The sequence below is a fragment of the Oreochromis aureus genome, linkage group 3, assembly GCF_013358895.1.
Source record: "Oreochromis aureus strain Israel breed Guangdong linkage group 3, ZZ_aureus, whole genome shotgun sequence".
NCBI lineage: Eukaryota > Metazoa > Chordata > Actinopteri > Cichliformes > Cichlidae > Oreochromis > Oreochromis aureus.
The window spans coordinates 23785778-23812636 of NC_052944.1; the positions used below are offsets into that span (position 1 = coordinate 23785778).

Here is a 26859-nt window from a genome sequence, read left to right on the forward strand (position 1 = left end):
GATAAAACAGATGACAAACTTTTAGCTTTGAGGACACAATTTGTTGTTGAAAAAATGTGATAAGTTGCAATACATGTTTTATCGCAAAATATAAAAAAATTGCAATAATATGGTATCGTGTGGAGGCCCGGCGATGCGATCATTATGGGTAATGTGCAGAGAAGCCGTGAAAAGTACACAAGCAAGATGGAGACGGGGCATCTAGTGGACAATATTTATTAAAAAAATGTTTACAGGTATAAAAAAAAATAAAACAGTTTGAAAACAAACTTCTTCAGACACGTGAGCAGTTATGATGACTGGATGTTTTTGGGTTTGGAGATGACGCCGTCTGGATAACGTTTCTTAAACCGAGCCACGACCTCGGGATCCAACAGATGAATGCCGTCCAGCTGGTTCCCGAGAGTTATCCTGGACAGGAAATGACACAGACATTGTGAGGTGTGTAGAGCAGCTCGCTGGTCTCTAAATTAAAGCATGATGGTATGTTACCAGTTAGGCTGGACATTGTGGGGTCGACCAAAGAGCTCAATCTTCCTGGTGCCGGGTGATAGTCTCTCTATCATGCCGTAGATCTCGTCTGGCTTGTGACTCGTGGAGCGGACCTGAGAGCGCACAGACATGACTCAGGCTGAAGGAATTATGGGTAATGACACCACGTATAACAGAGGATTTACAGCTGTTTACCTCTGCCACGATGACATCACAGTCCAAACCTCTGTTGAACCCCTGCGGGTTTCCTTTTACACCAACCTGAAGACAAACACGTTTAGAATGAGACGACAGAGGTTCTGCTATTTCAGCTATTGGACGGCCAAGAACGACAAAAGCAAAAAGCTGCTGAAGGTTAAATTCCTCGAGCTCGAACCCCACCGGGACCGTCCACACAGTATAACACTGAGATTGGTTCAAACCTACCAGGCAGTGCTCCTTCCCGTGGTTCAGCCAATGACCCGTCCTGCCGGTGCGGATGATTCTCTGGAGCTGGTTGGTTTTCACCCAAATGATTTCATCCACACGCTCATAACTGAGAGAGGAAGATAAAGGCTAAATGATTAAAAAAAATAAGGGGAAAAATATGACACGATGGTGACAGAAAGGCAAAACTTACCCCCAAAGGCTGAGACACTCTCTGCCCAGCTCCATAGCCCTGCAACAGGAAGAGAACGTTGAGTCTGAATACCATTTCTAAGAATAATGTTTAGGATTGGGGGAAATATCAGTTGTCACACATGTAGTGACCTTCTTTGGGTAAATAATTAACCTGAATAGCAGCACAAAGTGGTGCCAGCTTCCTGTCGTGCTGAAGCTGAGTGAAGAGCTCTACGCAAACACTGACCGGGCTTCTCATCATTTATGACGAGTGAATGTAAAACTGTAGAGATCTGGCACCGTGCGGTCGATGTCATATAATCGAGAACAGAGAAGCATTGTGCAAGTTCCCTGTTCGATAGATTTTTTTGCTAAGCCAATGCAAACTAAGCCACCAGGTTTTCCCCCATCACCGCCACATGTTAATGTTGGGAATATATGCACTGCTCACTTAAACACCTTGATCCCAGCTAAAAGTCTACTTCTTAAGTGCCTTGCCGAATGCCGACATGCCCCATTCCTTTACCCAGTCTTTCATTCTGTCAATGATTGTCTGTTGCCCAAGCTTCTATCTATCTATCGATCTATTTATCTAATCTAGACATATTTATATGAAATTGTAGTAAACTAGGTGAAGTCATAGCTTAAGGGAAAGCGTTTATTAGGAAAAAAGCAGCCATTATTCTCTAGAGGTTTAACTTAAACGGGCTGAGGGGCATTAATTTGTAGATCAAATAAAACATTCAGCTATGAGTTAAATAGTGTCATAAAGTGATCAGCTGTCCTGCTAACTGAGCCAGATTTCTGAACTTTTTTAGTTACCTGCCAGTGACCCAGAGGAAGAGGAAGCCGTCATCCTGCAGGATGGGGATGTTCAGTTTTCTCATCTCGTCATCGGTCAGAGTACCGTAGGGCAGCTCCATGTGGATGTCCCAGGGAGGGTCAGCCATCACTACGGCAAACTTACCCAGGATGGACACGTCCAGGTAGCGGATATCACAGCAGATCCACTGAGTACCAAAGCACATAAATCACACTACTGTATGATCTTAGAAGACATCAGGACATGTGCATGTGTCCACTCTCATAGACTTTTAAATCATCCCATCCTCCTACTCACCTGTGAAGGGAAGAGTTTGCCCACATTGCTGTCGGTGTCCCCTGCGTGGAGACCGAGCTCTGTGGTCCCCGCCTGGGGCCCCAGCAGGTTCCCCTCGGTCTCCGGGGGGCTGTCGATCTCATAGTGGACGTACTTACAGGTGTCCATGTGGAAACAGGTGTTGAGGAACGAGCAGTCGCCCAGGCTCTCGTCTGTGTGCTTGTTGATGATGCGACTGCATGAAAAAACATAAAGAGAGTCCTCTGGTTAATGCAAAGTTCAAGTTGTTAAATGCTCACTGAGGTAAAAGAAGAAGGAGATGCTCGACGACCTTTTAAATTCCAGATTTTTCCGTTTAAACATGAATATAATTCGAAGTGGGCAGAGAATCCCTCTTTATGTAGGACAGTTTTCCAAACTGTATCTGTTGGATCACTTAAAATGATGCAAAATAAAACTTGTGGTGCAGCACTTTAGACATGTGTATGAGCAGAACACTCTCAAAATGTGGTGTATCAAATATAGAGTATTTAGCATAATCACAGTGCCACCTGCAGGCCAAAGAGAGTATTACTCAAACACTGATGGACATCTGCTATACTTAAAAAAGAAAGCGATCAATGGGTAAATGTACTTAGCAGGTCAGTTAGAATTTCCCATTCATATAATCTGTAATATTTATGATACGCTCTTTTCTAGCTGCAGCACAGCAGCCTGTATTCTCATGATTTGGACAATCCAGGACTGTCATGGAAATAAACTTTTAGTCTTGTTAGTTTATTATCATGTCTGCTGTGTTTGATTTCATGTTTTATTTGTTGGTAGCAGTTTAATCTGTGGGGCTGTCTGTAACAGTGTCAGACCTTGTGAAGCAAATACAGACCGAAAGTGTAACTTGGTGCACGGCTGAGGCGTGTCTCCAGCACGAACACATTCTTCTTTGGTCCCGTGATCGCAGAACTCTTGGACCTGAGCTCGGCCGCGGGATCTGAACTTTTCCACGATGGACTGCTCCTTGGCTGTGCTGGCGTTCAGCAGCTCCAGAATCTCTCGGCTTAACTGGATACGAAAGAGAGTTGCACGATAGCTGCAGCAGTAATGACAACTCCATTTTTAAGTGGTTACAAAACACCCCAAAAAACCCTCTGTTACCTTCTTGCTCTGCTGCTCCTTGGTGGACTGTTGGTTCAGGAGGCTTTCGATCTCCATGTCCAAATGCGACGACTGGCTTTTACTGCTCCTGCCCTTCTTCTCGGTCCCGCTCCCTGACGCCGAAGGCCCCGGCTCTGAGGAGGAGGCGGGTGTCAGCGATGTGGTTGACGAGTGAGGAGGAGAAGCAGAGCTCTGAAGCGAGGGCGAGAAGCCTGCAGCCCTTTTGCTGTGCATTTGGTCTTCTGCTTTTCTCTTGACTCCAGTTCTCTGGGCTCCAGCTACAGATCCAATCATAGCCCAAAGTTTTGTGTGGTCCACAGCTACAACCACTGTCGGGGTAGACGTGGAGGAGGAAGTTGTAGAAGAAGACGGAGCTGAGGTGGGCTCTCGGACCTCGATGAGCTCCTGAGCAGAGAATTTAAGCAGCAGGCTCTGGATGCAGCCGTGACTAACGGCTGTTTCTGACTGTGACGAGAAGCAAACACAACAGAGATGTCAAAAATAAACCCACATCACTGAGTTTAAGGGTAACACGAGCAATGGAGACAAAAACTCACACTGTTGAGTTCATTTGTGATGGAAAGGGAGTCTGTCGGCAGTGTGAGACTCAGATCAGACAGATATCCCAGCAGCCTCTTCTCCAGTTCGGGGTCTGGTGGTTTTTCTGTTTCCTCCTGTGAGGTGGACGGAACTGCCGGGGCAGGGCTGTCACTCCTGACTGTGGACCCGTCTGCGCTGCCGCCACCATCTGAGGGGACAACAAAGGATGAAGCATCAAGTTCAGAGAAAATTGTCAATATTCCTCATTTGAAAGGCCTTAAAATGTTTCATAACTTTTAGATAAAAAGGTTAAGTAATTATAAAAATTGTTGTTTAATTTAATGGTACAAGAATCATCCTTTGTTTGTTGTTGTTTGTTACTTCTTTTTGTTTTGAGGAATTAGGAAAATCTTCATAGTGAAACAGCAGAACTGCTTTAAAGTTTTTCAGCTCATATCGATTACTGCCATCAGTAAATGTCCTCTTCCTTTCCAGTGCTCGTACTGTTGATATACACTGCAACATCCCCAGCATGGCATCAAAGCAAATGAGCTTAGGCAGCTTTATAGCAAATCACTACAACTGCTGGATACTCTGAGCTAATTTACTGGTTGTCTCCTGTAACAAAATACCTGACCGATCAATAATATAAATAGTAATTTTTTGTTGCATCACATTTAGCAAGAATGAACACAATATTTTGTTAGTTTCCAACAACAACCGAGTAAAACCCCACCTTCATTTTATAAAACTCAGTTCCCCTTTCGCCAGCGAAGGCAAATCCGCTCAATTAAATCAGCTACTAAATGAATGGACTGGAGTGCATTTCTGTGCTTTTCAAGATTTACCGAGCACTTCAATCACATCTAAACACAATCATTTTTATCCTATACACTAAAGCGCTTCATCACCCAAAGCAAAAGACAAGAGAGTTGAAGAAGAGAGCGCCGGCAGGATGGGGAGGATGGCGTGTGCAGTGAGCTAACTTTGATCTCAGCTGAGAGGGGACCGCCTGATGTTTATTTACATCTTGCCACACCGTCAGTAACACCAGCTCTTACCATACTTTCTCCTACAGAGTGATATGGTTGAAAGGTGTAGTTCAGACATAGTAATAACTATATTACGTTCTTTAATTAAACCACTCACGGCAAGGTTAGTGGATGTTTTCCCCCTTCTTTCCTTGTTTCTAGAAAGCTTTTCTATTTGTAATTTGGCTCTTAGAGCACCAGAGGAAAACGATATCGCCATAACACGCCAGCTTACACAGTCTAAATGGCTGCAAAGCGCTGCAGACCTGAGTTAAGACACGTAAAGTTAAATGTATTGGGGGGGACTGCCCTTTTGGTATCAATACCAGCGTTAGCTGGGCACTGCCCGGCCTGAACCTACCGGCGGACAGCTGAGCAGGGTCTTTCCGCCGTCGCTGCAGCCTCTCCCGCAGAGAGTCCAGCTGCTTCTTGTGCGCCTGGATGTTGCTCCATGTGTCCGACATGACGAGCTGGACTCAGCGGCAGAAAAAACACCAATACTGGCCTCACCGAGCACCGAGTGTCCGGGAAACTAAACAAAAGTTGAATCCAGTCCACCCTTGGAGGGAAGCGGGTACGGTGCAACACGAAAATGTGTGTCCGGTAGCATCTTAATTGGGATTAAACGTTCCGCTTTCGTAGTGATTTGTCGTGGTTTTAGGATGGAGGGTATATGATGTAAAATATAATACATATATATCTCAATCTACGAAGGTGGCATGTTGGTAACTAAATCATTCACCACGTTAAACTTCACCTGTTAATTTTCCAGGCGGATTCGTTTTGAGTACGGACTACTTCAATTTCCGGCGTCGCTGAAATTAAAAGCCCGTTTCCTCTGTGCTGAAACAAGACTGCACTCGCGATGCTTCCTTGAAGAAATTACCTTTCTGTGGCAGTAGACATACCGTATAGCCCAATATCTAATAGTTATTAAGTAACTTGGTGCAGTTTGCTCCAGCTCGCTGTCAGATTTTGCTGCTGCTCCATGCTCTAACGCAAAGATGGCGGAAGAGGAGAAGAGTGGTGAGGCTGTGGAAAACAAAGACGAGCTGCAGATTATGAAGGTAACTCTTCTCAGCGGAATCACACATTTATTCAAATGCACCGACTGTCTCCAGCCTTTGTGCCCAGCTGGCTTCCCGTGAGTCTCCAGAAAGAGTCGTTGCTACAACAGCTGGCTGCAGCTGTCACGCCGAAGGACAGATTTTTTTTAGTACTAGCTTTAAGATTTGCTGGTGTGTCAGGTGCAGGAGTGCCACACTTACCCTTCTGTAGCTAGATTGGCCTCAGATGTTTCACACCACAGATTTAAACCACCAGATAACGGGCTGATATTCGCGCTTTGCTTGGGTCTGTGCGCTTCTTGCTGAGTCACGACATTGTCAGGGTGCCTCGGGTTTAGTGCACCAAGGATGAGGAGTGCAGCTGTACTGATTTGTTCTCTGTAGGCCCCTCGATGTTTCATGCCTTATAATGTTACAAAAACGAAGTCTTTCACTCTGGGAGTAGTTTGTAGCAGAAGTTTACTCAGGAGTGAAGTATGGTTAAATTAGAAAATGAGAAAAAAAACTAACAGTGAACATGCTGTAACACAATACTGCACAAAAATCTTGTACTAATATTTTCAGTGGTCTTGAGCAATAGTTTTCCAGGCTTTAAGGAGGTCTTTCAAAATGTTTCTTTTGACATTGGCTCATTTTTCACCCCTTTCCAGTCCAGTTCTTATACCTCACCATTTTCATAGGAATACTGTTGTTTGTTTGTTTGTTTGTTTATATTACTCCAAAGTGAAATATGAATCATCCAAGTCTGAAAATGCTGTTATGTCTACACATAACGGACATGTTGGCAAAAAAACAATTTTTAATTGTATCTTTAGGGACTTTTTTTTTACCAGCAGCTTGTCACAAAAACGCATAATTTGTTCCAACTTCTTTAGTTGTATCTATGGAAAATGCGAAAGATAACACAGGTTGACAGACAGAAAACAGTATTTTTGCACAAATGGGTGATTCCCAAAGAGATATTAGCGTAAAACTATGCTATATCTCATGTATGGTGTGCAGTGTGTCCTTAAGAAAAATAATTAAACTGAACAAGTGGTGGACAAAAGAAGAAGTGACAGGCTTAAAAAATGTCTACAGTAGATGGAACAGTACCTGTCCTGTCCTTAAGAAATAGGAAAATGCGGTATGCCCACTTACACAACAGCTGGACTGAAAATCAGGTCTGATGGCGTGATGAACCCAAATTTTACATTTGACAGTGATTTTTGGTCCAAATCATTGTTAGTATGTACTGATGAGAGCCAGTGATGTTGAAGATCTTGTCAAAATTAGTGAAATTCTGAACACAGATAAGTACCGTCATATTTTGATCCATGTGGAAAGAGTTCAGGGGTTTAGATCATCTTCACAGAGAACAGAACAAAAGGCAGCCAACATCCAAAGAAGAGCTTTGGATGTCATTCAAGAAGCGACGAGAACTATTCCCAAAGACTCCTTTTTTTTTTTTTTTTGCCTTTGTATACTGTATTTCCATGTATGTTTATTAATTTTAATACATCTCTGTACACCTGTTTTCTAACCTAATGTAAAGAAATTTGCAGCGGCTAAAGACTTTTGCACAGAACATTCCCAAGTGTAGTATAAACTGTTAGTACTAGTTAAATTATTAGTTTACTCAGGTAGTTTTACTCCTCAGCAGTTTTTGTTGATGTGTTGTTGTGTCTCAGTGTTGTACTACAGATGTGGTTGAGAGAAATGTGTGTTTGCTCTATTTTTATGTCTGTTTCATGTCTTCTCTCCTGACAGGAGCTGGTGGATGATCTGTATAAATTCAGAGATTGTTATTTTGAGACTCACAGTGTGGAGGATGCAGGACGGAAACACAGCGACGTAGCAGAAGAGATGGCACGGACGCTGAAGCAGCTGGAGGAAAAAGAAGGTAAGAGTCTCTTTAAATGTAAAAAAAGTGAGTTAATTTGCAGGCTTTCATTCACACCTGCTCCGTTTACAACTTCCAACAGACGCTTTTAAACACAAAGCTGAGTTCTTGCTGCAAAAGGGACGATGTCTGAACGTGGCTCCAGACTTCAGTGCTGCAGCAGAGGAGTGTCTGTCCCGCGCGGTGAAGCTGCAGCCTGGCCTGGTGGAGGGCTGGAACACGTTAGGGGAGCAGTACTGGAAAAAAGGAGATCTGATCGGTGCCAAAAACTGCTTCACTGGTGCCTTACAGCAGGTAATTAACTTAATATGACCCAAGTTTCCAGTTACTGGTGAAACAATCTCCACATTTCTAATCATTGAACCCAAACCAGGAAACCCAAAATCCACTTCAAATTGGTTTGTGTTCAGCTGATCTCTGTTCAGGCTGGCAGATCTGTTAGATTCTGATTATATTACCTCATTATCTCCATAGTTGTTGGTCTGAAGCTTTAATCGCGACCATAGTTAGTTATTTGAACAATATGTTCAGCTCTTTGGACGTGTGTGATGGGTAGTTGTTGACTTTGGTAAAGCTGGAAAGTTATTCAGACTCATCCATTCACACCACAAGAATCAGTAATACAAAAACAAGACCTTTACATACTTTGGTATGCAAAGAAAATATTTAATTACTTCACTTTTGTGTTCTGTTTAATATTGTAATGAACGTAATGCTGTGCACAGGCTGCAAAAGCAGCCTCTGTGCTAAAAACATGTAGCCATATTGTCAAATTACAAAACTACCACGTTTTTAAAATGCCAAACTGTCACGTTTATTCAGTTCATTTTTATTTATATAGTGCCAAATCACTCAAGGTGCTTTATATTAAAGACCCTGCAATAATACAGCGAAAACCCCAACAGTCAGATGCCCCCCTTTGAGCAAGCACTTGGCGACAGTGGGAAGAAAAAACTCCCTTTTAACAGGAAGAAACCCCTGGCAGATCCAGACTCAGGCAGGAGCAGCCATCTGCTGTGACCTGTGGGGGATGAGGGGAGGGAAACTGGATAAAAGTGACGCGGTGGAAGAGAGCCAGAGATTAATAATGAAAACTGATTGATACAATACTGGTGTATAAGCACATTGTAAGTGAAAAGCAGGGACTGAAGAAGAAATGCTCAGTGAATCATGGGAAGTTTAAGCCTAAGCTTATTTCAGCATAGCTAAGGGATTGTTCAGGGTCACCTGATCCAGCTATGCTTAACTATAAGCTAATAAATGACAAGTAAGCCAGCAGTCTGTGAGCAAAGAGCTCTAAAAGAGCTCTAACGGGGCCCACTTTTCCAATCCCTGTCAGTACTTTCACTGAATTGTTTGGCAACAATATCCAGTGAATTTAAAAGCTGTTTCTGAGCATTAATCCAGATAACATCTCCTATCCTTTCTGTTAGGATTCATTCATGTTAGTGTGTTTTGTTCTCCACCTCTGTAGAGCAAGAACAAAGTATCTCTTCGTAACCTGTCCATGGTGCTGAGGCAGCTGCCCGCGGCTGACAACGATGCTCACGGCAAGCAGGTGCTGGAAAGCGTGGACATGGCCCGGCAGGCCGTGCAGCTGGACGTGAAGGATGGGACGTCCTGGTGTGAGTAGAGTGAAGACAGACGGTGCTCTTTGTTAGAGATGCTAAAGACTGTTGGGACATTAATTCATGTTGTTCTGCTTTTGTTTTTACAGATATCCTGGGAAATGCCTATGTGTCGCTGTTTTTCACCTGTGGACAGAATCCACAGCTATCTCAACAAGCTCTAAGTGCCTACACACAATCTGTGAGTACAGACACGAACAGCTACACACCAGAGGGAATATCAATAAATAATAAAATAAATAATCAACATGGGCATCTGTATTTTATTCCCGTTTTCCCCCTGTGTAGGAGACGGTGGATCGAGCTGCCTCTTGTTACCCGGAGCTGCATTTCAACAGATCCACGCTGTTCCAGTACGAGGAGATGTACGGGTCTGCGCTCGCTGGCTACAGTCGAGCGGCCGAGCTCGACCCCGGCTGGAAGGAGCCACCAGAGAGAGAGAAGCAGCTGCTGGAATATTTAGAGAAAGTGACCGAACTCCTACAGAACAAGGTAGGAGAGTCTTTACAAAAGCACCGACATACTCCCTATGTCTGTTTGTATGTCCTTATACAAAAACATACATAAGAGAAGTCGGTGAAAATCATGCTGTGTTTTGGTTGTGCTACAAGTCCCCGAGGTGGTTTATCAGCCACCATCAGATTTAATATTATCAATGACTAAATAAGCTCTGACATGCTGATGCTGGAAAATACCCATTGATACTCCAAAATGTTAATGATTGACGTGTAATCAGTGGCAGCAAAGTGATTTCTGTCTAGAGTAAAACTCTTTATAATGTGTCTTGCTCACACGGGTGATCTGAACGATGTAGCTCTCAACTCCTGTCATAAAATAATAGCTACACAAATCATGTCATTGAGTACTGATTTTTAAAAAAAGAAGATAAATAGATTTAACTGAAGCGGTTTAACGTAATTCAAGTATTTTAAGATCACATAATTTCTTTAATGTCATCATCTTTTTATTACTCATGTTGTCTTCATTGTTATAGTCGTAATTATGCATATGAGCAGCACATGACCTTTGAGCCTGTTTGCTTCCACTGTTATAAATACTTATCAGACTGACGTACAAGTCAGTTTTTTACCACATGATGGCAGCAAAGCGCATACTTGACTCTAGTTTTTCCCTTAAGCTTCAGTCTGCCTTGTGTGTTCAGGGGAAGGTGAAAGCCCGCCGGTTACGGACGATGCTGTCGAACCTCAACACGTCTGCTTTGGGCCCCTGCTCGTCTCCTCAGTTTCGCTCCCCGACAGGCCGCGTGGGCAGCCTGGAACCCCGGACACTCTCCTCCCTGACACACGGCCACAATGCTGGGGTGGCCGCTCTGGGGAAGGTGGTGTTCAGCCTGGCCTCCGAGGGTCGCATGGCCTTGTAAGAGAATCTTATTTAACAGTAATGGTCCTTTAATGCACGTGCAGCTTGACTCTGGCTGTAAAAGTGAAGTAATGTAAAATCTTGCATCTTTTTTTTTTTCCTTTTCTCCAGTACGTTTGGCATGGTGGACAGTGAGGAGACTTGTATAGTGGTGATGGTTTACAACACAGCAGATAGCTGGGGCGTCCTGATAGGAGATTCTGTAGTCATTCCTGAACCTCAAGTCAAACGACACAGTATAACCCATAAAGATAAGGTAAGTGTTACTTAATGAATGCTGTTTACGATCAACGCAATAACGTCTGACTGAGTGTGTGACTTCCTCTTGTCCTCTCTACCAGTCCTTTGATTTTAGAAGTATACGAGTGGACTCTCCTCTGCTGCTCATCGTCAACGGCAAGAAGCAGAACGTTAAAAGTCAGATCGCTGCCTCCGTCAGCTACAAGCCTCAGAGCGAGTGAAGCAGACTGAAAGCCCAAGGACCAAGCTTTCTCGTTTTCTCTCTTTTTGCTGGATTTTGAAGTATTTGTAGCAGTTTTATGCAGTTCTGTAAATAGGTCACCGTGTTACTTTTTTTTTTTTTGTGTGTATTTATAAACCTTTTTTATACTCCGTGGGTGTGGAGCTGAACGTGGGTTATTTGTAAAGGAAAGAACCTGTGATGTGACAGTTGTGACCTCAGTTTAAAAGGAAAAAAAAGAGAGAAAGAAGAAAAATATGTATAATTTTTTAAGTGTATTTTCTTTTTCTTGTATGTTAAAACTAAAGTTCTCAAAAAAAGACATTTTAGTTGTCACATAAGAAGTACCTCCCTTTTTTTTTTCTTTTTAAGTAGTAATGTAACAAAGCCCTTGGAGAACCTGATGCACCCACAAATTGATGCAACTAGATTAAATTCAGCTGTCATTTTTAACCTTTTTTAAGTTGTGACATGGCCTGATGATCAACTTTCAGCATGCTGTCTATCCACTGTAACTCATCATGTCTCCACAAACCCGTTTTTATGGTCTGGCTTGTACTGCTTTGGTTTTGCAGTGAAAAACTCATTCACATCACATCTTCGATCTCAATAAAGAACTGATCACAGCTCAGGTTTAAACCAGATTTGTTTAAAGCTGAAAATGAAAATGAAAGGTTTTCTACAGGACTACACGATTATGCAGTGACTCAGTCAAAGTCCAGACCTCAATGAACTGAAGCATGGCTATAAAGAAGCGTAGGCCAAAATTCCTCCACAACAACAGGAAAGGCTGATAAGGTCATACAGGAAATGATTACTTCAGATTATTGCTATTAAATTTCCACAGCACTGCATAAAGCGTTATGCAGCATTATGTAGTTAATTGATAAATTTAAATAGTCATGCTGCATGTAGTGGAAAAGAGAGAGAGCAGAATCTGATAAATAAACCTGAAAAATCCCATAAAATCTTTGTCCCAAAATAAAGTTTTAAAAATCTCTCTTCCCCTTAAGTTTTTCTTCTCCCACCGTCTCTGATGTTATGAAACTTTGAGGATCCAGTGGTGTTGTGCCTCTTTCTCTAATAAATCCTCTGACTGACCACCTATACTGTTTCTTAATGATCGTTGCAAATCATCAATATTCATTATGTGAATCTGATGACACAGAAATGTGAAATCATCCATTTGTACTTTTTCTTTTAAAGCTTTACAGTAATCCACTTGGCCTTTTTAGACAACTCTTCATTACTTTATAATCCTACATTTAAATACAGAATTGAGGAAAAAGCGATTGCACCTGAAAGCTTTTTGTTAAGAGACAGATAAGTGTTACGTGTAAGACATAACTCTGTGAAAATATGCTTGGGATTTTTATTATTTACTTAGGAATAACATGTAACAAAATATAAAATTAAATCCCATATTTGTTAATACTGTTAAATACATATGTATGGTTTGAACAGGAAATAAACAGTGCACAAAAAAAGGGCAAACGTCTCCTGCTAAAGTGAGTACAGCAGAACAGAGGAGAGTAACATGGATAACTGCAGACTGCTGCTCTCAGTGCTTCCTGATGAAGGGCCGGCATTTATCCCTGCCAGGGGAGCTGAACTGGAAGAAGGTCTTTCCTCCATCAGCCTCCACGGTGGACAAGAATCGACTGTCCCCTTCAGGGCCCAGGGACAGGAACGGAGGGCTCCTCTGAGGAGTCGCATGCTGAGCCACCCCTGAGTGACACACACAGGAGGTTGATGGATGTCTTTCATTGTTATTCTCACTAAAAATTCCCTTACACAGACATTCAGCTCATTACTCCTGCTGTTCTTTCCTGATGACAAAGTCTTTTTGATAAAAGCCCTGTCTTCCTTCGTTGCCATTAAGCATTATTTTTTTACCCCGATTCCTTCCTGTTCTCATTCATCAACGTGAGCACAATGTGAAAGCTGATTTTATGAAAGCACAAAGTCTTTATTTATCTCTCTTTTCTGAACATAAGCGATATATTACTATGGATTTTAGTAGTTTGTCTGCCAAACTTTAAGTGCAGGTAATAGAGGCCATAATGACATCTTCACATTGTTTGTGTACTCAGTCAATAACAAAAACTTACTACTTACTACTACTTACCTAACAAGATTTACTAATAATGCCTTTAAAATTTAGGCATTATTAGTAAATGCTGTTAGGTAACACTTTTAGAAAGCATATATTATATATTATTATATCATTATTATTAACAGAAGTTGTTTATTGTATCATATATTATTAGCCCCGTGAAAAACTGACCTTTTTATTGAGCCATTGCACAGACCACTACTGTGCAATTATGTGTTTTAACTTGTTATGTTCAAAGTTTGTAAAATCAAGTTAAAACTGAGGGTTATCTTCCAATTTACACACAGTTTAACACAATTTAACAAAGCTATTGCAGTGTTTCCGAAGCAGAGTGAGAAACACATCAAGAAATTCAAAGAGAGCCACACAAAGCAAGCCTGGCAGAGATAGGAAGCAAAATGTTTAATATAAGTCTCTGAAAAGAAAACTGGTACGAGATGTGACTAAAGACCTCAGAACAACTCTAAAGACACAAGGGAATGACTTTGCTAAGTCTGGAAATTTAGTTTAGTGCCTGCACAGGAATGGACTGCAAGGTTGCAGACCGAGAAAAACTGAATTTCTGCAGAAGAGACACCTTCAAGCCAAAATGAAGTAAGTAAGGACAACCTGGAGAAAAATTATTGCTACTGGAGGCGCATCCTTTGGCCACAGAGATGCTGCTTATGTTTGGAGAAAGCAGGAAGAGGCGTTTAAGCCAAAGAACATGGTCTACACAGTGAAACATGGTGGAGGAAGTATTATGCTTTATGGATGCTTTAGTACATCCGGAACTGGGAATCTCATCAATGTGGTAGGAATCATGAAGAAAGGACACATGAAGACTTTGAAAGAAAACCTCAAGCAATCAGCAGCAAAACTGGATCTGTATCGTCAATTTGTCTTACAACACGACAACGACCTAAAACATAGTTTGCTCCTGGTCAAGGACGACCCCCAGATAACCAAAGTGAACGTCACTGACTTGCCTGCACAAAGCATAAGACCAAGGTTCATGCCAGAAGACCAGCAAATCTGGAGAGGTTTTTGAGATGTGCCAAAGAAGAATGGGCTGGGACAGCTCAGGACATGTGTGTGAGACTTAATAAAACTAGCATGGTTGGAAAAGCTGTGTTAAAAATTCCCTGCACTTGGTAAATACTGATAGGGGGGCTAAAATTCTGTCATTTGTGATTAAGCATCAATGCTGCTGTTCATATTTGGAAACAATATTATGGTTTGACCTTTAAAAGTGAAAATAACTAGTCATGTGTTTGTCCATTGTCTAAACTAGTTGCCAAGCCTTCATCTCTGTCCAACCATGCACCTTTAAAAACGACAAATGAACTACAATGTGCTGATATTACCGGCATTATTATCAGCGTTGTAGTCTTGATGTCCCATTTGTTGCTCTGTATGTCTTCCTCCAGCACCCACCACCATGCTACGCATCCTCAGAGAGTCGTACAGCCCCTGTAGTTTCTGGTACTGCCGGTTTCTCTGCATCAGCTTCTCAGACATCTCGCTGTAATTCCTCTTGTACTCGTCCATCATCTGGCCATCAGGATACAGAGAAATCTAGTTTTACTCTATGTATGTCTTCAAGATTCACAGTTAAGACGACTACTGGGCGTGCTCCCTGTTATTTTACATCTTAGCCTTTGAAGCTATTTTACACCAGGTTACAAGTTTAGTGCATAAATGTCTTGTGTGGTGGTGAGAGTTGTGTCATTTACTTTCTTCAGGGAGGCGATTTCTCCTTTCAAGGCAGTAAGCTCCATTTCTCTGCTCTGGTTCTGCTGAGTCAGCAGCTTCTCCATCTGCTTCAGCTGTGATTCGGCCCGTGACAGACTGTACTCTTGATAGATACGCTCTTGATGCACCTGCACACACCAAGACTTACACGCTACACAAGATCTGACTGACATAAATGGACCATCAGGGTTTATATACGAGGAAGTAAACGGCCAGCTGAGCACCTCAGAATCAGCTGATTGTTTACCAACTCACCTTTTTCATCATTTTAATTCTTTAAATAAACAGAATCTCAAATTTAACATTTATCAAGAGTTAAATAATTATATTAGAAAAAGGGGACGAACCACAGATAGAAAATTATCCTGGTTTCAAACGTAGATAAAAAGAGACCACTTACATTCTGTAACTTGTTTTGATCAGATGGGTAGGACATCATTACATATGCTAATGCTAGTTTACGAATAAAAAAATGTGATTTTTCTGGGATGATGTGGGAGCTTCTCTCACATTTGTCTGATTTTGTATTGATTGTTCACATGGAGATACTTGACCTGATAGCTCCAGAAGGCCAGAGCACGGGAACTGATGTCCAGCACTATGTCTGGTCGCAGACCTGTCAGCACCATGGCTTTATACTCCTCAGAGGGTGACAGCTCCATCCTCACAACGTCCAGCTTTCCAGACAGTGCAGACGAGCACGCAGGGCAGATGACGGGAGAACGGCTGAACTTCTCAGATCCGTGCTGATCGCAGAAAACATGTGAGCACGCTGTGACCCAAGCGAAGGCGCTCAGCTTAGCGCGACACTTTGGGAAATTACACAGGAGGGTGTCATCGCAGATAGACATGCCTTTGTAAAGGACAGTGAACAGTCATTCAGAGAAAAAAACTACAAAGCAAAAACAAGATGTGCAAAGATTAACAATCAAATTTCCGTATTTATTTTTATATTGTTTTATATTTAAAAATGTATTTTGTAACACCAGGCCCAATGCAATGCAGGAGTAATTTGGTCTTTGTTTGAACTACTTTAATCACAATCAGACATTATTTTAGAGGTCTACATATTACCTAAATCCTAAACCTTTGTATTAAAAACAAGGTGGACAATGGTTTTTAGTAATACAGCTGCAGCTGGCCTTAACCTACAACATTTTGGTACTTTATAGCAGCTCATTTATTACATGTTTAAAGTGTTATGTTCACATATTCCCACAAATTGTTTTTATCAAGTTTTTTGCTTTTGGTACGCAAAAAACGGTTCAGCTAAGCTAAGCTACAGTAACTGTATGGGGGCTAAGATAACTCTATAGATCCCACGCTGGATAAATGTACTTTTTACATCAGTTCAGTGGAATAAAGCAAAGGTTATTATTTGTGAAACCATTTGCTATCTAATTTCTAGTGGCTTATAATATATATTTATGAAAAACGAAAGCTGTTAAAATACAGTTTTGTTGTATAAAACGTAAAAGCTCTGCTACCCAAAACCGAGCAGCATTATCGACATTAGATGCTAGCACTAGAAGGTTAGCTAGTAAAAGCCTGAAGCTCTCTGCACTTGCTAATAACAAGCTCGTTAAAGTGTCATGTCAACCCTTTTTCCTTTAGCAGATTAATAAAAAATCTATACTTTTCACATTATACACACGTACCTTAACACAACCCTAAAACACTGGTAAAAATGGCTAGTTTCAAAGATCAAAGCCTACCGTTACTCTGAAGATGACCCCGGCAAGTGACATCACTGTTGAAATCTGATTGGCTGATACAGTTCAAGCTCTACCAATCACGATGGCAAAATCTTTACACTACAACTTAAGAACTTTAGAATAACTCACAAAGTTAGGGCCAAACTTTTAATGTAAATCTCAAGCAGGATTCGTGTTATATTTTATTATTATTATTTTTATAATATAAATCCAGTGAAGCCCTACAAACTGTGGTGTGGAAAAATAAACAAACAAATAAATAAAAATTAGGCCTACATTACCACTGGTAGCTACCACACTAAGCTACAGTAAGTTCAATTCTGAATTTGTAGAAGAAGAGGATGACCCCACTCTACTTTTTCAGATTGTGTGCAGCAAGAATGTTGGAAGTGCCATCTACTTTGCTGTTGTGTGCTTGGAAGGCAGCATCAATCCCAGAGATGGCAGCAGGATATACAAACTGATTCAGAAGGCAGGAACCATCGTTGGCAACAAGTGGTCACTGAACAAACTGCTCTCCATAGTGGCAAACCCATCTCGCCTACTCCACTCCACAGTACTGAGCCAGCAGAACTCATTCTCTCTCAGACTTGCTCAATCCGCCTGCCGTGAAGAACACTTCCTACCTCATTCCTGCCATTCTCTGTAAAACTGTACAAAAACGCTTCTTTCTGAGGCAGGTGAGCACACCTGTCAGGCATAAGATTCCACACACATAAAACAATATGTATTATACCATCTTGCAGGTGTCTCTATGTAATAAAGCAGTAATGGAAATAAATATAACATTTCAGTTACTATACTTCACTGTCTAACACTATGAAGCCACATAGCGCATATATTGGCAAAAACATATATAGTGCCTTTTTGAATTCATGTTTTTTTTTTGTTTTTTTTTTTGTAGCTGCTTTTACTGGCACAAGTATTTCTGCTTCAAGGCTTCCTTATAAAAGGGACATAAATAAAAAAAACAACAACAATGATAATGATAATGTGATCTGGATATCAGTGAGGGAACCATTAATGCCAGAGATGATATATTATGTGCCATCTGTTGGTATCCTGGATTTCAGGAAGGACCATGCTTGTTTCAGCATAATAATAACAACAACAACAACAACAACAATAATAATAATAATGATAATAATAATAACAATAATAATAATGATAATGATAATAATGGTTTTACATTTTACAGTGTCCTAACTTTTTTTCTTTCTTTCTTTCTTTTTCTTTCTTTTCGAAATAGTGCCGGATTTCAAAGTGACGTGAAAAAGCTTGACTAAAGTTCATCAATGTGAGCTTAAACTGTTAAACTCTGAATGGCAGGCATTTCCTCAAAATCAAATACTGCCCATTTTCCCTACACAGCCTCTGAGCGGACAGTCTATATGCTTTATGTGAGACACCTACTTAAATATGGCCCCCTTCCTCCTCCGCCACCACTTTTTTTTCTCCCCCTCTCCTGCTTTTATCCATTTCTCCACGTGGTACAGGAGTAAAGGCAGGGGGTGAAAGAGGGGCATTGTGTTGTGCAGCAGCGGGTCCGGGGGTTCATAGTGAGAGAGGGGAGATGCTCACTCAACTGTGTCCAGCACGCCATTGTCAAAGATTCCCATCTATTCTCTGCCTTTTAAATAGAGCTCCAGTGTAAGATGCTTTTTTTGGGTGGTGGTGATGGTGCTGGGGGTGGGTATTATGCGCTCGGTGATAACACACACGAATTACATGCATGCATGTGGAATGGATGTGTGGCCCCACTTGCAAACATTAGCCGCTCGCTGCACTGTTGTTGATAATTGGCCCCGAGGAAATCAAAGGCTACATCTCGCCTATCTACACTTCTCAGCTCAATGCTGGGAAGGCAGATTTTTGACTCACGCTGACGGAAACCACCTGCCAGCTTGACTTTATTATTCTGACGAGGATCAAAGTATAGGTGCAGAGCGCACGGGAGGACCGAGGCATGGCACCTGATTCCTAAGTTACCTGTTGGATTAGTTTTACGCGTGTTACTGCATCTTAATCAGAGCCATCATCGTCTCTCTCTCTCTCTCTCTCTCTCTCGCACTCTCTCTCTCTTGCTGCAATGATTAAAACATTTATCTCGAACAAAAAGGCCACATCTTACGCCCGTTTTAATTTGTTTTTTAGACATCCAACGGGCTTTGACGCCATTGTCGGTTTTTTATTGAAAGTTTATGGCTGCAGCGTGAGAGTGTTAAGAAAAATAAAGCTGAGGGGGGGCGAGATAGAGAGAAAAAGAGAACCGGGGAGGCTGTGTGTTGCACGCCATTCAAATGCAAATATCATAGAACAAGGAGTGGTTCTGTGTGCGTGTGTGTATATGGTGTGTATGTGTGACTGTGTGTGCGCTCCCTGTATGTGCATGCAGTGGGGCAGCAGTGGGAGAGGAGGGGCGCAAATTGGACAAGTTTTTTTGGGGGGTAGAAGAGACTTTAGAAAACAGCCACACACACGGCAAGCTTCATGTGACACGGTGCAGCCCGGCGGATTTCCAAACATCACTTTTTCTTTTTGGAACTTTGTTCCATGAAAGACCCGCTCTTTCAAAACTCCCCCTTTCTTCTTCTTCTTCTTCTTTCTTTTTTAAAGCCAAGGACTTGCAACACATCTTAAATTTGGATGCTTTCGGAAGCTCGTCCAAGTGCGCAAGAAAAAAAACGTGCCTTGTGCCATTGAACCGACGGATGCCCCCCTCTCCGTCTGACTCGCCGTGAATCATGTCACGCCGGAAACAGAAGAGACCCCAGCATCTCGTTAACGCGGATCCAGGGGGCCCGAGGCTGCAGTCGCACGGTGAGAAAACATGTTTACGAGTGTTCGTGCGCTTTTTATTTTTGGACGTTTGTGTTTCTTTCTTTCTTTCTTTCTTTCTTTCTTCCTTTCTTTCTTTCTTTCTTTCTTTCTTTCTTCCTTTCTTTCTTTCTTTCTTTCTTTTTGTTAGATCAAAGCTGCATAAGATTGATATAAACAACATCGCTCACAGGCTACAAGCTGCTTGTGAAATTCACTAAAAGAACTTAAATCTTTAAATACATTTACCAACGCAAAAGTTAGATTTTAAGACACAAGCGGGTTTTCTTTGATTCCTTTTCTCTAACTTTTGCAAGTTCCTGTTTGCATTTGCATTCCGACAAATGCACCTGATTTAACTGACTGAAAAAAAGTGCCACCTCACAGTTCTGCTTACTAGCTTAGTGCAATGGACCCCACTTATAAATGAGACCTTGGGCACTTTGGTGGGGCCAAAAAACTTGCTCTTGTGAGTAGGATTAACTAACATACATCTGTGGCCGTTTTCGTGTGCTGTTCATCCTCTCGGAGACCAACAGGCTGCTCAGCACTGACTGCTGGAGGGCTTTGATTAGTATGGAGAACTCTCTTACTTCTTCACAATAAGGTGCAATAGGGTGGGGGTGGGGGGCAGTGGTTTTTTTTGGTAAAGATTAATCTTCCGCCCTTTCTATTCTGATCTTCTTTTGCTCTTCATCCACGCTTTTCTTCCTTATGTGCCCCTCTCCCCCTCATTTTTCCACCTTTCTTAATACAGCACCCCCCCCTCCCCTTTCTTTGCTCCTTCTTTCTCACCCTTTAGCCCTATTGACTGTATACTCCTAACACGGGGGGGCGGGGTTGAAAACATTTCAGAGAATATGGAGGTTTTTGTGACATCATTAGTGGGATATAGCTTCTGATGCATGCACCAGCTCCCCTGGGGCAAACTCTGACAATTAATAGTGGAAGTTTTAGTTTGAGGCTTATCTGCTTGCAGGTTTGTAGGGAAGGAGTTTCGCTTGAGGTACAGTCTTTCATTCCATCACTGTCTCTCCAGGAGGGAGTAGTTAGTTTGTCTCTCCATTGTTGTTACCCTCCCCCTCATTTCTTTTTCTTTTTTACTCTTTCTCACTCCGTGCTCAAGATTTCTGAAAGAATTTGACCCCTGAGCGCCAGAGGTCAGATTAGTTGACCAATCAGAGTGTGTGGACAGTGCCCAGAACCCTTAGCTTGGCCTGACCCTTGACCTCCACTGTGACGTAAGGCGGGGGAGGGTGAATAGGGAGATGAAAGACGTAACCGCTGTAGGGAGTGGGTTAAGAGGGGCTATGGGTTGTCTTGGTGATGCCCATTGTCCTCTAAAATGTGTTGCTATAGCAGCAAGGTGGTCTGTGAGCTTTTTTTTTTGTATGTGTGTGCACAAGATGTTTGAGGAGTTTTACTCCGGAGAGCACAGATTGAGACAAGATATCACAAAGACTCGTGGACGGTTGAGTTTCTTGTTTATTTGCATGTTCAAGGCCACTTCCCAGCAGGAATTTCTTTTGATGTTGTAACTGTATCTTTTGGTATGTAGACAAATTTTTTTAAAACTAAATTCATAAACAATAACTGGAGGCAAAGGAACAAACAGAGTTCAGATAAATTCACAAAGCTGGATATTTCGGTTGATATCGGAGCTTTGTCAAATAAACATGCAGGTTTAAAAAAAAAAAAAACAACCCTCATCATTCTTCTTTTTCTTCCTCAGATGACCATCTGGGCTTAAAGTCACCATCCACATCTCTCGGCTCAGAAGTGACCTCATCAGGATCCTCCTCCTCCTCATCCCCCACATCTCTTCAAGATTGCCAGCCGCCTCTGGCCCCTCGCCCATCCCCTGGAGGGCTCCACGCGCCCTCCTTACCCAGCGAGAGCTCGCCTCCTCCCCACTGGCCCAGCCACATCGCCCCCTTCACAACATCTCTTCCCAACACCCACTCCTCCCTCTCCCCGGACTTCCCTCACCCGTCGCTGTCTTCCCAGACTCACTCGCCTCCCCCCCTGGGTCAGACCTCTGGTTCCCACAGCCAAGGGAACTCTCACTCCACCATGACCTCCCCGCAGACTGGAAGTTCAGCCACCACCACTACCTCCACCTCCTCCTCTTCCCAGTGTGTGCCACCTCACCGTGAAAGCTCAAGTCCAGGTCAACAGCAGGCTACCAGCTCACCAGGGGAGCAGGGACAGATCCAGGTCCCTCCCACGCTCGCGGTGCTCTTAGAGGAGCTGAGGGTTTTACAGCAGCGCCAAATCCACCAGATGCAGATAACAGAAGAGATCTGCAGGCATGTTCTGAGGCTCGGAGGAGCCGTCTTTGGCCAGGACAACAATGCACAAGCCAGTGGAACGGAAAGCAACCAGAAACCTAATGGAGCGGCATCTTCATCCCCAACACATCCTTCCACTGCCACTCCAGTCACCACAGCCTCGTCACTTTTGACTGGCCTTCCATCAGCTCTCTTCCCCCAACCGGCTGTCTCCAAGTCAGGCGCTTCACACAACAACAGCAGCAGAGCTGCATCTTCCTCTACCTCATCCTCATTATCATCTTCTTCCTCATCTATTTCATCCACTATCAGCTCCTCTGTTGCCTCCCTACACCCCTTGTCCCTTTCGCTGGGCCTGCCACCGCGCTACCTCCATGAAAAATCATCTAACACCTCTTCATTCGCTCACAGTAATGGTGTCAGCTTCCCAACTCCTTCACTTCCTCCCACCAGCCATCCCCAGGACCTCCAGTCCAGCTCCTCTCTTACCTCTGCCTCCTCATCAGGACGCCCTCAGCACATCTGCCGCTTTTGTGGGAAGGTGCTGAGCAGCGACTCGTCCCTGCAGATCCACCTGAGGTCCCATACAGGGGAAAGGCCCTACCAGTGTCCAGTCTGCCTGAGCCGTTTCACAACCAGGGGGAACCTTAAAGCTCATTTCCTGCGACACAGAGAGCAGAACCCAGAGCTGTCGCTCTCCCTGCTGCCCCCAGCGCTATCAGAGCAAACGCAGGGCGGATCGGCCACAGGTAGCATCCAGAGGAGGCGCAAACGGCGAGCGGATGATGATGAAACATTTAACGGAGTGAAAGGAAGCGTTCCCGGCATGACAGAGAGCATGGCTTTAGGATTCCTGTCCAGTGGCTCGGCTCGGGCCTCGCCTTCCTCCCTACCTCTGCCCCCCTCTGTGGACATGGCTCTGCTGTCCACAGCCCATTCGCTGCTACAGCTTAACAGAGCTTCAGCGGCAGCTGCTGCAAGCGCATCCAGCAGTGTGCTCCCATCTTCCTCTTCGTCATCTTCCTCCTCTGTGGGCAGCCAGTTTAAAGGAGCAAAGCAGCAGCGCTTTGACGAAAACACTCCTCCTCACTCGAGCCTCCATTCAGCCTCGCCGTACTCCCAGCTGGCTCACCTGCCTAAGATTCTCTTCCCTGGAGGTACTTCCCCTCACCACCTCGCGCTTCTCCGGCCACCGGGACACCCATCCGCCTCCCACCTCACTTCGCCTCATCAGCTACCCTTCCCTTTCCCACCTTTCCCCAAACCATCTGCCTCCTCCCCCTCCTCATCCTCTCCCACTACCTCTACCTCTGACACATCCAAGTTGCAGCGGCTGGTACAGAAGCTTGAAAAGCAGCCTCACACAGGTGTCTCCTCCTGTTCTTCTGCCTCTTCGCCCTCCACCTCCTCACACACCACTACTGAAGCCAACGGAGACACCCATGGCCACGACCTGACCACCACCTCCAGTGCCTACCGCAGGGAAATGTTGGCTGCTCTTGGACTGAGTCCTAGTGCTAATGCTGCAGGATCAGAGACAAGCCAGGGTTCGGGCGCTACCCCATCTCTGCCCGCCGTCCAGGCTGCTAATCAGTGTGGTGTGTGTTTGCGTGTTCTCAGCTGCCCTAGAGCTCTTCGCTTGCACCAGGCCACACATTTGGGAGAACGCCCGTTCCCTTGTAAGCTTTGTGGTCGCTCCTTCTCAACAAAGGGCAGCCTTAGGGCCCACCTGGCCACTCACCGTGCGAGGCCGCCCAATAGCCGTGCCCTGAACTCCTGCCCGCTGTGCCCACGCAAGTTCACCAATGCCCTGGTTCTTCAGCACCACATCCGCTTGCACCTCGGAGGGCAGATACCGCCCGATGAAGATGTGCCCCCCGAAGACGCTGCAGAAATGGACAGTGGCGTCTTTGATGATGGCGAGAATGACTCCGTTAGCACCCAATCTAAAACACAACTCCTTCCTCTGGCCTTAACAACAGGCACCAAGTCTCAAATTGATGCTCTAAGCTCAGGGTCCACTTTTAAACAATCTGCAGCTAATGACACCACATCTGTGAAGACAGAGGAGTCAGAGCGCTCCACGCCCAGTGTTAGCCCACCTCTGACCCATAACCTCACTTCAGCAGGACCAGAGGACAGCATCCCAGCTGACCGTAGCCCGGTGAATGGCTCCATGTCCTCTGAGGAGGAGACCCACACTGACCTGGGCAGCCCTTTCAAAGCACCCCCAGCTTTGGCAAATGGAGATTCAGAGAGTGATGACGTCCCCCTTTCTCTCTGCATTTCAAAGCCTGGTGTAGAAAATGATCTGCCACACAGAGGCGTCAATCATGATGAAGAGTCCTCGACAGATAAACCCACAATAACTCCTGATTCTAACCCAGCTGCAAATCCCGTACCTTCACTCCCCCTTCCTGTCAGCCCCACAGCTATCCCAGAAGCAGATGAGGCCTGTGGCAGCGCACCACATGAGTCACAAGAGCGAGATGCTGTCCACAGTAAAGGGAAAAGTGAAACACCCAGAGAGTCTTTGTCTGGGTTAGACACAGAGCTGGACAAGGACACTCCAGAAAAGCCTTCTGTAGATGCTGAGCCCTCTGTCCCAGCAGCATCAGCACCAACACCAGCACCAACAGCACACACACAGCCTCATCGCCCAGAGAAACCCTACAGCTGCTCCCACTGTGGAAAGGCGTATGCTAGCCGGAGTGGACTTAAGGTGAGAGAAAAGATAGTGTGATGTAAAAGTTTTTAATTTGAGATTTTGTATTTGTAAATAAATATCCTTGTGTGCTGTCAACAGGGCCATATGAAGACCCACCCCGGAGTGCTGACCAGTACCCCCTCCAAGGCTCAAACCAATGACAATGACTTTGCGGAAGATCGTAAAAACGCCGCACAGCAGGATGAAAAGCAGGGATTGGTTAAATCCCCCGAGAAAGGCGACAGCACGGATCCTCTGCCGAACAGCTGTGACGCGGCAGACGAGGCTATGGACACCACAGCGTAGAAAGTTAGTGCTGTTGAACGTCAGTTTTTAAGGGTCCTGACAAGGGAATGTATTTTTCTTTTACTTAATAGAACGAGATTTGTTTCCTAGAGTAATAATAATTCTAATTCATATTTACCTTTTTGTTAGGCAGATAGGTCTGCTGTAGTTTATACTGTAGTGTGATTCCAGTGATTTTGTGAATGTAGTGTTTTAGCTATGTATTTTTCTATTTTGGAGACCACAGTGAGGCCTTATTTACACACTTCACAGCATTACCATGAGCTGAATTATTTGTTCTTTTTCCTGTTATCGTGGTGCTTGTTCAGCACAGACTGTATGATGGCTGATTTTTGTGTTTTTTTGTTTGTTTTTTTAAAGAAGAAGAGTGTCCAGAATTTTACAAAATGAACTCAATACCAAAACAGGCCAGATTAGGAATGGCCAGAGTTTGTACATACAGCTGCGGTTACATTTTAAGACTTCTTATTGTTTCCTACTTTGTTCCTTTTTTAAAAATGTGATGCTGCTGAATGCATGTGCCGAGCTACACTGTGAGCTGCACTTTGCCTTGTGCTGCCGAAAAACCTGCTGAAATGATTGAATCCGTGATGCTGTTTGGTCATAATGCTGCCGGTGACTGTGTGAGTCCCGTACTTAAAGCTGTAAGCTCCCCCGGCCCTCACAGGGCCCTGTTTGTGTTGCTGTATTGATGATTGTTGTTATCTGCATTGTGAAACCCGCAACAAGTATGAGCCCCGTCCGTTACAACCGCCCTCCCGCCTCCTCCTTCATCCTCCCTTCTCTCTCAGAGCACTTGAGGGTGTCCCGCTCCTGCACCAACTGTCTGCACTCACTGCATTCCTGTTTTAGCTCAGTTTAGCTTTTTGTATGCTTTGCTCCCCCCTTTGTAAACCCTTTTTTTCTTTTTTTGTAGCAAAGACAAAAATATGTTCCCATGAGATGTATAAAAGATAAATAAAACAAAAGGCAATGTGAAGAGGAGACCTGTTTGTTGCTCGTCTGGTGGGTTTCGTTTTGTGGGAGGGGGGTGCATTTTTGTCTGGGTTGGGTTTAATCCCGTGTCTCTGTGAAGTCATCTATCTGTTTAAGTATTCTGCTTGCATGACTCTTATTCTGTGTGCACACTGTTGGTCAGTTTTCTCTTGTTTGTTCCAGTTTCTCTGTGTGTCTGGATTGGAGGAGGAGGAGGAGGAGGAAGGAGGGGTCCTTTGTCTGAGACTCTGGGCTAGCTGTCTCCTGATTCTGCTTTTTCTTTTCTTTTTCTTTTTTTGCTCTCGGTGTCTTTTAATATGTTTCAGTTCCCCAGCGCTGTTCATGTGTGTGTGTGTGAGTGTGTGTGAAAAGGATAATCGGAGCCTGTATGAGTGTGATTGAGGGTGCAGCTGTAGAGGCTGCCACCCCCCCCCCCTCCTGCCTTTCGCTCCCCTTCTCTGTGTCATACTCTCTTTCATACTCACTCCTTTTTTTCTTTTAAATTTTCTCTTTCATTTCGCTCCCTCACTCTTTCTGCTCACCCCGTCACCCCTACACTCCCCCGTGTAATGAGCTGACACACAGGAAGCTCTAATCCTCACACAATGCCGGCCCTCGTCCCCCCTCGCACAGTGACTGGGAGCGGGACAGGGGGCAACAGGGACCAACCTGGTCCAGCTGTCCCCAAAATGGCCGCCTTTAATCCCTCTAGTCTTTTTTTTTTTTTTTTTTTAGCCTGCAGGGGCTCCCTGAAACCATGACAACTGGTAACCAATGAAAAGAATGCCCAGGGCAGGGAGCGGGACAAAGGGAGAGAAAGGAGCCATGTGTGAGAAGTTTGTCCACATGCGTTCATGAGTGACAGGG

General features: G+C 44.0%; 4 protein-coding genes across 5 annotated transcripts; 2 read left to right on the forward strand and 2 right to left on the reverse strand.

The window, feature by feature from the left end:
* Nucleotides 1-207: 207 nt before the first annotated feature.
* On the reverse strand, nucleotides 208-5513 carry mettl3 (methyltransferase like 3). Its single transcript, XM_031749377.2, has 11 exons — nucleotides 5276-5513; nucleotides 3901-4091; nucleotides 3344-3808; nucleotides 3075-3250; nucleotides 2213-2426; nucleotides 1915-2102; nucleotides 1112-1150; nucleotides 919-1027; nucleotides 688-753; nucleotides 493-605; nucleotides 208-411 (listed from the first exon to the last, which is right to left on the reverse strand). Exons 1-11 carry the CDS (start codon nucleotides 5376-5378, stop codon nucleotides 291-293), a joined length of 1785 nt encoding a protein of 594 aa, XP_031605237.1. The 5' UTR covers nucleotides 5379-5513; the 3' UTR covers nucleotides 208-290.
* A 231-nt stretch (nucleotides 5514-5744) lies between these two features.
* ttc5 (tetratricopeptide repeat domain 5) lies at nucleotides 5745-12436 on the forward strand. The gene is made up of 9 exons (XM_031749339.2): nucleotides 5745-5981; nucleotides 7731-7863; nucleotides 7946-8157; nucleotides 9338-9488; nucleotides 9581-9672; nucleotides 9780-9983; nucleotides 10654-10868; nucleotides 10983-11127; nucleotides 11213-12436. Exons 1-9 carry the CDS (start codon nucleotides 5919-5921, stop codon nucleotides 11330-11332), a joined length of 1335 nt encoding a protein of 444 aa, XP_031605199.1. The 5' UTR covers nucleotides 5745-5918; the 3' UTR covers nucleotides 11333-12436.
* A 253-nt stretch (nucleotides 12437-12689) lies between these two features.
* On the reverse strand, nucleotides 12690-17007 carry LOC116327725 (E3 ubiquitin-protein ligase CCNB1IP1). Of its 2 annotated transcripts, none has more exons than XM_031749376.2 (5): nucleotides 16897-17007; nucleotides 15736-16034; nucleotides 15163-15309; nucleotides 14794-14980; nucleotides 12690-13059 (listed from the first exon to the last, which is right to left on the reverse strand). In XM_031749376.2, the coding sequence occupies exons 2-5, from the start codon at nucleotides 16030-16032 to the stop codon at nucleotides 12893-12895; spliced, it is 798 nt and encodes a 265-aa protein (XP_031605236.1). In that variant the 5' UTR covers nucleotides 16033-16034; nucleotides 16897-17007; the 3' UTR covers nucleotides 12690-12892. The 2 variants fall into 2 exon arrangements, with proteins under 2 accessions (XP_031605236.1, XP_031605235.1); XM_031749375.2 differs by having other exon boundaries at nucleotides 16840-16906.
* A 2529-nt stretch (nucleotides 17008-19536) lies between these two features.
* On the forward strand, nucleotides 19537-25975 carry si:ch211-212k18.5 (sal-like protein 4). The gene is made up of 3 exons (XM_039609614.1): nucleotides 19537-19716; nucleotides 21446-24726; nucleotides 24811-25975. The coding sequence occupies exons 1-3, from the start codon at nucleotides 19641-19643 to the stop codon at nucleotides 25015-25017; spliced, it is 3564 nt and encodes a 1187-aa protein (XP_039465548.1). The 5' UTR covers nucleotides 19537-19640; the 3' UTR covers nucleotides 25018-25975.
* The last annotated feature ends 884 nt before the right edge of the window (nucleotides 25976-26859 follow it).